The following is a 14,385-nucleotide window of genomic DNA, read 5'->3' as shown; positions in this document are numbered from 1 at the left end:
TTTATTCCTATAAGTGTAGAAAAACATCAAATGAAAGAGAAAGAGAAAGAACACACTTCTTTATATCACCCCACATCATATTCTGCTGCAATTTCTTCTGTCCACAAGCTTATTCAAACTGCCCAAAAATCAACTTTTCATTGTTCAAATAACAAAATGAGAACAAGCCACATGTCCCCAGCATCCCTGGTGGGAATGAGAGCCTCCTGTTTTTGGACATTTACATTGAAAAATGACTAACAATCAACAGTTCTGTCACTATGTCAGTTCAGATTTAGCCTCTGCAGTGACAGTGTCGGAGGCATCTCGCTGAAGTCCCGTCTGTTTATCCTCTGCCTGGTTTCAGTCTATCAGCACCATCCAACTTCTCTGCTGAGAGCAGGAAAAAAAAGCCCAGAGAACCTAGTGTGGCGCTCCTAGTTCTTTGCCCAATTATCAGACTGGATGAACAAATCCGTCAGAATTGGGACATGGCTGCACTATTGATCTGTTTATACAGTCTACACTTTTTGCCTTTCCCACAGCATCTCTAAGCACTCTCTGCTTCTCTCTGTGTCTGTCATGCCACAGCAGGGGAGGAACAGTGCAGATTATTGACGTCATGACGGCCCAAGGCCCCCTCGGAGGCCAGCAGCTGGCCAGAAACATCGTACTTTTTATCTTAACAATTGAAAACTTGTCTCCTTGTGCCAGAGTTCTGAATAAACCAGATGGTCATGTGCAGATTCTGTGACAATCAAAGAAGACAAATGCAGGTTCCCAAAGTGCCACAAAATAGTAACAGTGCACAATGTTCTTTGTGTGATTGTATTGCTGACATTAAGCAATGGTTGGCCCAAAGTTTTCTACATTTAAATGATGTGTTTGGGGATACTGTGACGGCTGACTTTAGCACCTTGTCTTCAAAGCTCAGTTCAACCGTCAGAAATCTGGGAGTGACCTTTGACCTTTGACAGTCATCTGAAGTTTGACAAACAAATGAACAATGTTGTCAGGACTAGTTTTTTCCAGTTGCGTCTCCTGGCCGAAGTTAAAATGTTTTTAAGCCATCCATGCCCTAATAAGTTCAAGGTCAGACGACTGCAATGCACTTTGTCTCCCAGACTTCTCTCAGTCGCCTTCAACTTGTGCAAAATGCTGCTGCTGCCCGTCTTTTAACCAACACTAACAGACGTGTGCACATCACTCCTGTTCTTAACTCCCTTCATTGGCTTCCTGTCCTTTATAGAATTGATTTTAAACTTTTAATGTTTGTTTTTAAAGCTCTTAACGGCCTCACCCCATCGTATTTATCTGAGCTTTTAACTGTCCGTTACCCTGGTAGAGCTCTGAGGTCAACAAATCAACTTTTGTTGGAAGTGTTCAGGTCAAAATACAAGCCCTGGGGTGACCGAGCCTTTTCTGCTGCTGCCCCCAGGCTCTGGAATAAGCCCCCCCCCCCGAGATGAGTCTTATTTCTGACCTGGGCCTCTTTAAATCTAGGCTAAAAACATACTTATTTCAGATGGTTTTTAATACCCAGTGGTATGGTGACACTTTTATATTATCTTATTCAATTTTGCTGTATTTTATTGCGTTTACTGTTATTTTATTGTTTTGTACTTATTCTTTTCTTTATTTATTATCTGCTGTAAAGCACTTTGGTACCGAAACGGATTGTTGTAAAGGGCAGTATAGATAAATTACATTTACATTTACAAAAGGAAGGACACAATGCAAACATGGTTATAACAAAGCTGATTATACTCCCTATACATACAGAATTATGTTTTTGTGTTGTTGCAGTGTAGTAATACCCTAAGTCACGTTATATTTGCATGCATTTTATTTTTCACCACACATGCCGCCCCTCCTGAATGAGAAAATTCCCAGCCTGTAAACAGCCATGTATGTGTGAAAATGGCTTCTGTGGCAGGCGTGTAACTCCCCGTGATGAAGCACCAGATGATGGAACGGAAGCCAGGAGCAGCGGTTTTTGTGTTAATTCCAGTTGTAACACCAGAAGTAAATGATGGCTGCATTGTCAGGTTTTATTGGTCTTTACGCTCTAAACCAGTGTGGCTTTTTTACAAAATCAGTCCATTGAAAATAACAGCACTTACTTAAGTGCAATAAGTACCCTCGTAGTCCTCTTACAACCACAACATATCAAGCTCCATGGCATACTTGATCTGGGATTTCTGCCACTTCTCAATCCTTTTATGAATTCAGCAATTATTTTCTTAAAGACCAAGGGGATAATTTGCACTTCTACATCCAGAAGCAAGTGCTAACGAGAGGAAAACTCCCACACACCGTCTAACTTGCAAAAAAATGTCTATTTGCAACAGAACTTCATCAAGCAAAACATTTCTACCTGCTCAGTCTGCCCTGATTGGTTGACTCTCATGACCTGGCACAGCTCTGCATCAGCTAATGTGATATTTGAAATTCCAAAATATATATTTTAGTTTGACACAAAATAACCATAAGCCTTGGAAATGACAAAGTCAGCATAAAAATACCACTAAGCACATCCATCAACCACCTTTTTTTCCAATGTTGAGCCACATTTGGGTGTGTAGGTCAGTCATTGTGCAACACAAGTCATATACTGAGATGTAAACATTGAATTTGATTTTGTTGGGGCTCAATGGAGAAAAAGAATGATGACCAAATCAATGTCTTATGTGAAATTACCCTCTCAAATGACCTGTTTGACAATGTATATATGAGTCTATGCATGAAGTCACTTGCAGCATTAAGCTGTTTTTAAACCCGGACCTTATTTCTGACATAACTCACCGATAACAATAAGGGTGTCTTCCACATCTAAAAGCATTACTTTGAACTGAAAATGATACACAAGAGGTTTGTTTAAAAAAGCAAAGCACGTAATAAATTCATTCAACTTTTATCAAGGTTATTAAAGGGGAACTCCGGTATTTTTAAACCCGGACCTTATTTCTGGCATGAAATACCTTCATCTACTCACTGAGAACAGTTTGGTGAAAGTCGGCGTCCTTCGGAAGATATTTAGATTCCTCGAGATCCATATAACGGAGTGAACGGGGCTTAGAGGATGCAGCCTCTAAATAAGGCATTATCTGTCTTTATTTCACCAATACTTTAAGAAGAATGAATGAATGAACGTGTGCTATAGCTCTGTTAGCTCATAGCTGCTGTGTTGTTGTTATTGTTGCTATCGGGGGGCTTATAGAGGGCTTTCTACACACTCGTCTACTGGGATGATGTCATTGACGCGCTGCTGCAGCACAGTTCATTCACTCCGGTAAGAACGTCCTTCTTACTCAAAGTCGTCGTTCACGTCGTCAAAATCTGATAAATATCCTGCCATGTTGCACAAAACTATCAGCAGCAAACTCTGTGTGAAGTTAGCCGACTGTCACAGAGCACGGAGTGAATGAGCTGTGCTGCAGCTCATCCAGTCCTCCATAAGCCCCCCGATAGCAACAATAACAACAACACAGCAGCTATGAGCTAACAGAGCTATAGCACACGTTCATTCATTCATCCAAGTATTGGTGAAATAAAGACAGATAATGCCTTATTTAGAGGCTGCATTGTCTCTGCCCTGTTCTCTCCCGGAGAAATAGTTGGGACAGGTCCATGTTTCCGCTGTGCAGCATCCCCTCTTTTTTTAACAACATCTGGAAGCATCTGGAACTGAGGAGACCAGCTTCTGGACCTTTGGGGGAGGAATGTTGTCCCATTGTTGTCTGATAGAGGATTCTGTGTCTTCTTTGTTGTATTTTACATGTTTTCAGCTGATTAAAGGTCTGGCAGGCTTTCGAACTGAGAACTGGAAACGATTTTCAGCCATGTCCCCACAGATGATTTTATGTACGATAAATATTCAAAGTCTTTACAAACCACCATTCTGAAATTGCGCTACGATTTATAGACAGTTTTTTGCAGATTGCTAAACTTCTGCCCATCTTTAGTTCTGAGAAACTCTACCTCTCTAAGGTGCTTTTTTTATACCCAATCATGTGACTAACCAGTTGCCAGTTAGCCTAATTAGCGGTAACATGTTCCTCCAGCTGTTTTTAGTACCCCTTACTTGTGTTTAAATGTTTCTTTCTGAATAAAATGTTAGTTTATCAGATGTGCAAATTATTAGGTTTGGTTTTTATTTAAATTTCCACTGTGTACACACTTTTTGGAGTGAACACTAATGAGATTTTTGTTGGATTTGCTTTCATAAAGAGCTGGAGTTGATGGGTTTATTTCCCGGATCCCTCGTCCCACATCTTGCTGACATTAACAGTGGGATCATGGAGATTAATTACCAGGCTGTGATGGGATTAACAATTAATGGCGAAGCAGTGTTGGTACTGGTAAAGTCACACACGTCTTTAAAGGAAGATTATTGTTTATTCGCTATCAAATCAGATATAAGACTAAGCAGCTTGTATGAAAAAAAAAAAAGCAAACACTCATATTTCAAGTGGTCAGCACCGAAAGAACTACAAACTTCACATTATCTGGATTACCACGAGTGAAGAGCCTTTATGCGAGAGCTGTTTGCATGCCTCCACTTCTGGCTTTACTCAACAAAAAGCTGTAAATATGCAAAGCAGATTCATTAGTTTCCCAAGGTCACCTGTGCAGAAAAGGCCTCCATGTGTCAATAAATCGGCAGTGTATTAGCTGAAATGTGATTAGTCTTCGGATGAGTCGGTGCAGAGGTTTTATTGATATTTTCTGAGGAGTTAACGAGGCTCTGTGTGCGGCTTCATTTGGCCAAAAAGTATTTCTCTTTAATCCATGGCCTTGAAAAAATGCTTGGGTTGGAGTTGTTAGAGCATCTTAGTTCTGGTGGCTTTAACTAGACGGTGTGCGCACTGCACCTCCACCTCCACAGTTCATTTGGATCCCAGGCTAAAACCCCTGCCAAATCAACAAACTCAGCATTCTGAGTCAAGACGAGGCTTATTATGCCTAATCCCTGGCAACTCTCTGTGTTTTTATCATCAAACAGGATTAGACTAACACCTGAATCTTGCTTTATCAATACGCTGGGCCAAATTATATCGTTAGAACACCAATAAGACATCATCTGCTTGAGATGAGTTAAGAGTTTTCTCTCTCCGGAGTTCTTTCAAACACATTTTATCGAGCTTTACACGTCATTTCTTACACTTTCTGTGATTAGAAAATGTATTCATATCTACAATGCATAACATAGACAGCTGGCAGATTAAAGGACTGAGATCTTTGGACTATGAACACTGTCACAAGTGATTCACATCATAAATTCCTGCCTGGCCCCTCCTGCAGTGTCAGTCAGGGTGATTCGTTGTCTTTGGCTTTGCACACACAGCCTTTCCAAAATGCGATGGTCCATCCCAGAAGCCTCTGAGCTCAGAGAAGTCGATGCTGCCTCTTATTCTTTTTTGCACATTAAAGTTTAAAGTAATGCAACTCTGTATTGTAGAGTATGACAAAGGTCTCCCACAGTAATCCCTCGTCCAGCAGCTAATAATTAATAACCATTCTTTATGCAGTGCCACCTGAGGGATCATAAGATTACAGTTTAGGTTTACTACCTTACAAAAGACCTTTGAAAAGTTTTTACTGTGTAAAGGAGGGAAATCTCTCCAACTCTTAATTTTGACATGGTTCTTAGGGTTTTGGTTTGGTTTCTGTCTTTTAATTTCTTTGTCCTTGCTCTGGTTTAGTTATTTTTTAGTGCCTCAGTTTAGTCTTTGTTCTGTGTTCTTGTTTGAGCTTCACTCCTGGTATGTTGTTATAGTTCTTAGTCCTTTTTATATTCTGTTTCTTCCGTTCTTTGTCTTTTTTCCCCCTGGATGTCCTCAGTCATCTTGGTTTTCCTCCTTATTCTCATTCACACCTGTTCCTGAGATTCACTCACCTGTTGTCACTCAACTCATCAACTCATCGTACTTATAGCTCTTCAGTTAACCATCTAATTTGCCTTATCTTTTTATGTTGTTAGTTATAGTATTTGTGTTATGATTTCATAACACAAAAATGTCAGCTCATCCTGCTTTTACTTCCATTTAGTTTCATTTGAAGTTCTCTGCTCCTGCCCTAGTAGCACTAAAATAAAGCCTTAGTTCATCTTCTTTACCTGCCTTTGCCTCCTCAGTCCAGCATTTGAGTCCATTCTCACCAAAAAATGATGAGAAGCACCATTTTTAAGCTGTTGAATAATTTTCTAACAGGTTTCTAGCCCTCAGGTGTCCCTGTGCTTCTTCCCTGGAGTGCAGCGCTGGCTTCAAACACAAAAATGGATGTATAACGATTTAAACAAAGTAGATGAGACATGAAATATATTGAGTTCAAGCTGTTTGCAGTGAAATAAAAAGTTAAAGTAAATGTAAGAATCCCATTTTTTTCAGCTTTAAAGCTGTATTTGGCTGTATAGTTTATTTGATAATGACAGGATTAAGGTTTAACGCAGATGTCACTTTTACACAAAGTTCTGTAAACATCAGGTCTACCAATCAGTCCTTTTTAGCTCTCAATGGGGGCTTCATTGATTATGTCATCACCTCCAACACTACAGGCTGATTTGGTGCGCTGAGTAACATCCACCGTAAACCTAGAATGAGCAGCAAAATTACTGGAGCTATCAAGCAAGCTATGACTATATTAGGACACAAAAATTAAATTCTTTGCTCCACAGCAAGAAATTAATAGTTTGAATGTTGTGGAATTTAAAATGTTCTTCATATGCAGGCATGGACTCTCCCCTGGTAATCTGGTTTCCTCCCAAAGTCCACGTGTGTTAAGTTAATTGATGATTATAAACTGACGTCAGGTGTGATGTTCATAAATGTGTTTCTCTGCATTTACACTGCAATTGTGAGCTGGATATCTGAATCATGGTGGCACTGGGGGATTATGGGCTCTATTGGTAACTTTAGGCCACCCTCTCGTCTTACAAAAACTCATAGTAATTGAATGTGATTAAAGCCACTAAGCTCTCAAAAAAATGTGGTTTGGAATTGGGAAATTGACTGCTGGGATAGGCTCCAGCCCACCCGCTACCCGATTAACGGACTGTCGGTATAGAAAATGGATGGATGGGAATTGGGAAATTGTGCATAGAAATAATGATAAAGTAATAATTGTGCTTGTCAGGTCTACTTTTTTTTGTGATCCAATCTAATTATGAACAGCTTGATATCAGTTTACGTCAAATACGAGTAAACAAGTCGACTAATATTATTATCTAGGATTATCTTGATCAAGTCACCAAAAGATAAGGTAACATCCAGAAATCTGAAGAAGATGGTGACAATGATTTCCACCCAAAAACTGACCAGATCAGATTCCCACTGAAATAAGAATCTACTCATTTTTTTGTGCTTTGTTACCCACCAAAGGAAAGGCCTGTGAGCTCCATCATCTTACCATCATAGGCAGCCTGTCCTGATCATTTGACCCTCAGAGGATATCCACCGGGGTGTCCTTTTATAGACTTGGAAGCTGTCCAGACAGGATGTATCAAAGCTCTCCAGTGGTAGATGGGATAGACTTCAGACCTCTATGACCCTGAACGTGAAACAGTGGGTATGGATGGATGGATGGATGGAGGGGAAAAAACACAGCATCCAGACTATGTTCCTTGGGGAGTACAATGTGGGGCTGGGAAAAAACCTCAGCAACATCAAGAACGGCAAACATAAGCTCACCATCCAACATAGAACTCAAAACATAAGCAAACATTTGCTCGCTTCACACATAAAAATGCTAAACAACTTGAAGGCGTGGGATGGGGGTAAGTCCAGAGAGTTGCTTTCGTCTGGCTCTCAATCAGTGTCTCAGTTCTCAGGATGTCATCGTGATACCCCAGCAGGTTGCCATGGAGAAGTCCTTTTCCGATACACCAGGCCAATGCCTAATCCAATGAGCAGATAGCCCGTTATCATGGTTCCGAAGATGCAAAGATCCTTGACGAATCGCCAGGCACACGACCCTCCACTTCTCCCAGGAGTCCCGCGTTCCATCAGGGCAGACAGGTTCTCGTCGAGAAAATTCAATTGCGTTGAGAGACCAGTTGACCAATTCCATGATTTTAATTTTGAGAACAATGCGGAGAGAGGAACCAAAGTTTGAGACAAGACAGGACAAGATGTGAAGAAAAGCAGGGAAGATAGAGGAGAGGAGAGAAATGTGACCGCCTTCATTGAGAGCAGGAAGGAAGGATACAGTGGATATGGGGATGGATGGATGGATGGAACACATGATACAGTGGGTATAGGTATGGATGGATGGATTAAACACATAATACAGTGGGTATAGGTATGGATGGATGGATTAAACACATAATACAGTGGGTATAGGTATGGATGGATGGATGGATGGATGAAACACATGATACAGTGGGTATAGGTATGGATGGATGGCTGGATGGATGAAACACCAGCAGCCTGAGCAGTCTCTTGACTGCAGCTCCAGGCCATTCATCCATTTAGGTCATTTTCTTTTGATGCAAAAGGTGAACAAACCAGCTCTGCATTTCTATGGATTACATTAATTTAGAGGATGCTTTTATCCACTTTTTATCCAAAGGGATTTTCTCATGAGAATGAGAATTGGGGGCCATGTGGGGTTCAGTATTTTGCCTCAGGACACTGACATGTAGACTGGGGAGGTTTGACATTTAACCAGCGACCCTCTGATTGAGGGACGGGAGCCTCCTGAGCTACAGACATACCACATGCCATACAAGCCACAAAACATTCCAGGATGTTGATTACTTAATTACAGCATCTGCTGTTTGCTCCACTAATTTTTTTCCTTTGATATAAAACCTGTCTGTATCAGAGTGTTCTGTTCATTTTGTAGACTGTAATATCATGATATCTTCATGAAACATCTGCAATGGAATATCCAAATAAAAAGTCGATATTAGACAATGATTGGCATGTTCTCTCAAAAAGCACTAGAACTATTAGATTTTAGGCTATTTCTGGTCTTCTTCACAACCTCATACTAATCAAACTATATTCAGTGCAGTTTTAGGCAGAAATGGATGTCATGAAAGTTATATATTACCTGCATTATGTAATGATGGAAAATCTGCTGCTCTACCTCAACCTTCAGTATCAGCAGTGGGAAAAGTCCCTAAAATGATCAAATTAAGGAGGTACAACTGATTTAAATAGACCGTAAAGGAGAATTGGGTCCAGCATCATCACAATATGTGCAGCAGCATCATTAGCATGATTCATCATGACCATCAGAATGGAGAAGACACCAGATTCCTTACAAAAACATCCCAAATGTTGATGACACAACAAACCCGGATTACATATTTCGCTCACATGCCAAATGATGTGACAATACTGCCCCCTATTGGATGAAACAGCTCATCACAGGTTCAGTAAGGTTTCATAATGTCAGCGTTGCACCACAGGATGGGGCTTTTAAAACAGATGGCAGCAGCAGTCTAATGAAATCATGCAGGAGGTTCTGTGTTTGCTAAGTACAAGCCCTGAAGAGCCATTTTCACAGCTTAACGGCTCTCTGTAGTGCATAATTGCGTTAAAGTGTGAGCTCATGTTCTGATCAATGGCCACATACTGACACTTGTGTCTTTTTCAAAGAGCACACATGGCGACCAAGATAACAAATGTAATCTCTGCACTGTTTAGTGGATGCAGGAGGCTCATGTTGCAACAACATCCCTTTTGTGTTCCCTTCTGTGCATCGGTGGCTGGTAACTTAAGAAGCTGAACGACAAGATTACAAGAGAACATCCTAAAGTCAACCCTGAATCCTCTACTCTTCCTGAGGGTTCATTTTTGCCACAAAGAATTAATTGATCCCATGTTCAGCGAACAAAATTATGGCTGCAGGGCACTTTGGGATCAATGTTGTGCCAACATGTTGGAAAAGTCTGTTTACGGCTGATTGCCTGCTGCATCAATCCAACTATAACAGAGAGCCATTTCCTATTCGCTGCCCTGCCCTGCTCCTCTTCGTGTGGAAAGAGTTCCGGCCAATTCATACTCAGAAACGCAACAACCAAACTGTTCACAGAATTTGCAGAAATGATTTTAGAGCCTAATGAAGACGTTAGCCTAAGTAGTTTGAGGTCAGTGGATATCCTCTGGGGACCTGAAGGCAAGCTTCTCGCCCTGGATGTAACATCAGGACAGCCTGCCTGCAATGGTGTATGATGGTAAGATGATGGTGGTCACAGGCTTCTCTTGAGGAGGTGGAGAAAGCATCGGAGGGTGGGTAGGCTGCCTGTTATTGGTTTCTCTGGTCAAAAGGAGGCTGGAAGTTTTTCTTGTCATCTCCTTCAAACACATGGATGTTTTTCTATCTTAATGTGACTTCAGCTTATTGTTGATTGCTTGAAAATACAGATAAGGAGACTTGATCCAGATTTTACAGGTAGGTGTTTATCTGTCTTTGTTGACTTGTACTTGTTTGTAGTAACAATAAGTGGAAAAACTCATCTTTTCAAATGTTTTCTGTGATGTTTTTTTCCATTAATGTATTGCATGTGCTGCTGTCATAAAAGATTAACGAGGATGAACCATTTTGAGGATATTGACTGGAAATCTGAGACGAGCTGGGCGTAGCCGCGGTGATGTCCCTCTTTGGTCTGTTAACTAATTTTGAAGATTCTTCAGTATTTTCACTGCAATCTGTGCATCACATGTGCATCTTTTTAAGTATAGTGCCAACTACATACTCTCATTAGTCTGCAGTGAATCAGTCACAATGTAGCCGATCTCAAAGCAGTCTGAATGGGAACAGAATTGTCTAGATTAACATCATGCAGTATCTAACATGTGATATTATGGACTGTGACCATGAAATATTCAGGAAAATGTTTAGTGAGGTCCCAGATCAAGTGAAAAGTTGAATTGTTTTCTCATAGATATCAGTACCAAGTCAGACATCTTTTTTCCAATCACAGACGTCTCCCTCTGCTGGTGATTAAATAAAAGTGCAGATTTGAATGTTTATGTTCAGTTTTAGCTGGAAATGACCTCCCAATCCCTGCTGCTACACAGTAAAAGCTTTAAAGGTGGCAGAGGAATGACCTGGTCCTTATTGACTTAAGTCTGACTGAAGACTCATGGGCTCTTTTCAAACCTGAGGTTAACAGTGAGGGAAGAAATTAACCTCTTTCAACAGGCTGCTTCATCAAAATCCTGATCGTAAGCAGATCAAGTCACTGACAGATTACTCGGATGGAAAAGAAGAGAGTCAATACTGGTCACACTTAGTTAAGCTTAGTTAAAGACTGAACAAGTGTGACGGGAAAAGTTTTATTCTATTTAAACCGTCCGTTCCCGGGGAGAAGTTAAACTTCCTTTTTTAGGTTCAGTAACATTTTGGATTGACACCGAATCCTGATAAAAGCAGTTTGCCTGAAGACTATGTTCACATTGAAGTTATGAAATGTGTTAGTCCAAAAAAGGGAGGCAACCATTTCATATCTAAATAATGTTGATTTCCTCGTGTGCAACAAAGACAGCATCATTCAGTATATATCATCTTATTCAGCATCGTCTCACCAGAAAAAACGTATTTTGTAACATGTAGCAATTTAGATGAATTCTAACCTTAACCGTTCACATGTGAGGGCACAGCAAAGCAAAATGTTGCTGATCACTTGCCTGAGGAAGGGGAGCTTATTAAGGGTTTGGTGTGCGATGAAAAGAAACTTGCACCTCATCAGTGTAGGGATCAGGGTGAGCAAAATATACCAATAACATGAATAATTATTATTTTAACAGTAATAATAATGATGTTGCAGCGATTTTAATGATAACGGTTTTGTTTATATACAAACATTTTCATATTTCACTCCTGCAACACGTAAAAAAAGGAATAAAAAGAAAAGGAAAACATTGAAAGACTCTTTATTTTCTTTTAAAAACGTAAATATTTGTATATCAGTCTTACCACAGAGCAGAACATCATTCCACTCGAGGAATCTGGAGAAATTTCAGTGCGTAAAGGACAAAGGAATAAGCCTGAGCTGGACTCCCGTGATCTCCGAGCCCTCAGATGGCGCTGCATCAATAACCGTCATTCATCGATAGCTGATATAACCACATTGACAAGTGTTTACAGTGGGAAACTTTTGTCAAGCACCACAATACAGAGTTACATTCACAAATGCCCCTTCAAACTTTTAAAGAAAGGAGGTTAATGTTAGAGAGGCAGCGTCGACTTCTCTGTGTTCGGCGGCATCTGATGGACCATCACAGTGTATTGTGGTCACACCTGTCAGGATATCTTTGCTTTGATGCCCTGTACAAAGCTAAGATGTGAGGTCCGTGCACGTACATGTGCACGTCCCTGAACCTATAATGTGACTCCGGAAACAGAGGTTTTCCAGCCACAGATATCGTCTAAATTAGATTGGACCTATTTATTGGTTTTAGGTGTGAAAAATGACGTGCATCAAAAACTGTTGTCACACACAGAAGTGCTTGTGTGGTTTTTTGTGAGGCAAAAAAAGTCATGAGTGCGAACAACTGACTCTACAGTGAGACCAGCGAGAGGATGGGGGGGTATTTCCTCAAACATCATGTGACAGCCTGGGGTGAGGCCTTTGTGTTTCCCTTCCAGGTCGTTTCGGGTGGAGCTGAAACCTTGTCAGTGATGCAGTAAACTCAGGCAGGCTATGCTCAGCTGGTTATAAACCAGCCCAGCAAGATCCTCACCCTCTTTTCTCAATGGTTTTAGAACTGATTTCACTTTGTGAAACGTGGCATGCTTAAAGACCTACTGGTAACAATAAAAAACCTATGTGTGGCCTCCTTCTTTTGTCACATTGTGAGACAGTGAAAAGATGCTTTTCATGTCCAAATTGAAGTCGGAAAAACGTCCCACCCATTTCAGAGCAGCATCCAGTGCCGCCGTGCTTGGGCCTTGCACAGCTTCCTGGCTCCGACTCGCTGTTCAGCAAGATGAGCGTGCTTTGGTAGAAATTTATTTTGATTTTACAGATGTTGATCCTCTCAAAAGAATGTTGTGTGGGACGTCTGCATTTCCAGTGTTGAGGATGCAGAATCTCTTAAATCTCACAGTCTCAAAGTGCAGTCTCACAGATGGGGAAGATTCCTTCAGTTCTTTATGTGTTTCAGGCCTATTTTACCAAATAAAATTAACTGCTTAAGACCAGGCTGTCTTATTAGCAGAAAGTTAGCAGAAAGCCTTCCAGGAACTAATCATTATGCCAAATTACTTCTACAGAGTCATCCAAGAGGTCATGTCAGGCTGCCCAGAGGACATCCCCCTGGGAGAGTGCACGCTCTCCCAGTCCAGGGATCAGCTGACCCCTCCGAGCCACACAGCGAGCACCGTGTTCAGTCTGTCCCGCAGCGAGTCCCTCTGGACCACCGAGAACTCCCGCACCAAGTGTGAAGTCTTCTGGTTCCCCATCCACCTCATGTCCACTGGAGGCAGCTTCCTGGCCTGTGGCATCATTATCAGCGGCTTGGGCTTCGCCGGCCACTGCAAGAAGGTAGCCAACATCCTGGGACCGGCCCTGCTGTCCATTGGACTGATGGTTTTTGTGATTGGTGTGGTCCTGATTCCTATCACCAAGGAGAACAGGAAGACGTCAACTATGAAGAGGCCTCTCAGTTACTACAGGCCTCCAGTGTTTGATCTGTGATGGCATGGGTGTGGATGTTTTTCCAGGAAACTTCATGGAATTTACTCGAGGAAACCAGATTTAAAGCATTAATTATTTTAGAGCTCAGCGTGCTGACATTTATGTTTACTTTACCGTGATTCACCAGGATTGACAATGCTATCGCAACATTTAGTGTGCATGACATTTTCTTTAGCTGTTGAAAAAAACGTGAGCGCACAAGGACAACAATGAGCTGAATAAAATCAAATTATTCACACACAATTTAAGGGTGTAGATAGAGGGAAAAGAGTCCTCCTGAATATTTATGAAAGAGAGAACTGAACTGGACAATGGGGGGCTCTTAAAGCTGTGTGGTTTAGTATATGTCGATTCATGAATAATTAAATAAGCTTGTAATTGTCACTTTCCTGTTTACTGTGTCTAGTTGCATCCTCTAAGATCGCCTGTGTGGAACTGAGCATCTGGAAGGGATACTTTGAATCCGAACGCATGCAGCTTTGAATGATGAAAAGTGGGAAAATTTGACTAGTGTGACCTGAAAGCACAAGATTTAAATAGGATTTAAATATTACATGGCAGAAATCTTTAAGTAACCCCTTCAGACCCAGCTTCTATTGTAATGCATGCAATATTAAGCCATTTTCTCCAGTCAAAATACATTCTTGAGCACAACAGAGTGGGATTATGTGTAAACAGCTGTTAAAACGACTTGAGTATCACTCAGCTCTGGAGCATTTGAGCTTGTCATGTGGGTTTAACATCATTCTGTGTAC

At 41.1% G+C, this 14,385-nt stretch overlaps 1 protein-coding gene across 2 annotated transcripts; it reads left to right on the top strand.

The window, feature by feature from the left end:
- Positions 1-10,048: 10,048 nt before the first annotated feature.
- Positions 10,049-13,692, top strand: LOC140273488 (phosphoinositide-interacting protein-like). 2 transcript variants are annotated; one of them, XM_072369088.1, is made up of 2 exons: positions 10,049-10,162; positions 13,207-13,692. In XM_072369088.1, exon 2 carries the CDS (start codon positions 13,223-13,225, stop codon positions 13,628-13,630), a length of 408 nt encoding a protein of 135 aa, XP_072225189.1. In that variant the 5' UTR covers positions 10,049-10,162; positions 13,207-13,222; the 3' UTR covers positions 13,631-13,692. The 2 variants fall into 2 exon arrangements, with proteins under 2 accessions (XP_072225189.1, XP_072225188.1); XM_072369087.1 differs by lacking the exon at positions 10,049-10,162 and adding an exon at positions 10,169-10,380.
- The last annotated feature ends 693 nt before the right edge of the window (positions 13,693-14,385 follow it).

This window comes from Leuresthes tenuis, unplaced genomic scaffold (genome assembly GCF_036924035.1).
Source record: "Leuresthes tenuis unplaced genomic scaffold, fLeuTen1.0.hap1 SCAF_17, whole genome shotgun sequence".
NCBI lineage: Eukaryota > Metazoa > Chordata > Actinopteri > Atheriniformes > Atherinopsidae > Leuresthes > Leuresthes tenuis.
The sequence above is the reverse complement of the archived record's forward strand: the minus strand, read 5'-3'. Positions and strand labels throughout refer to the sequence as shown.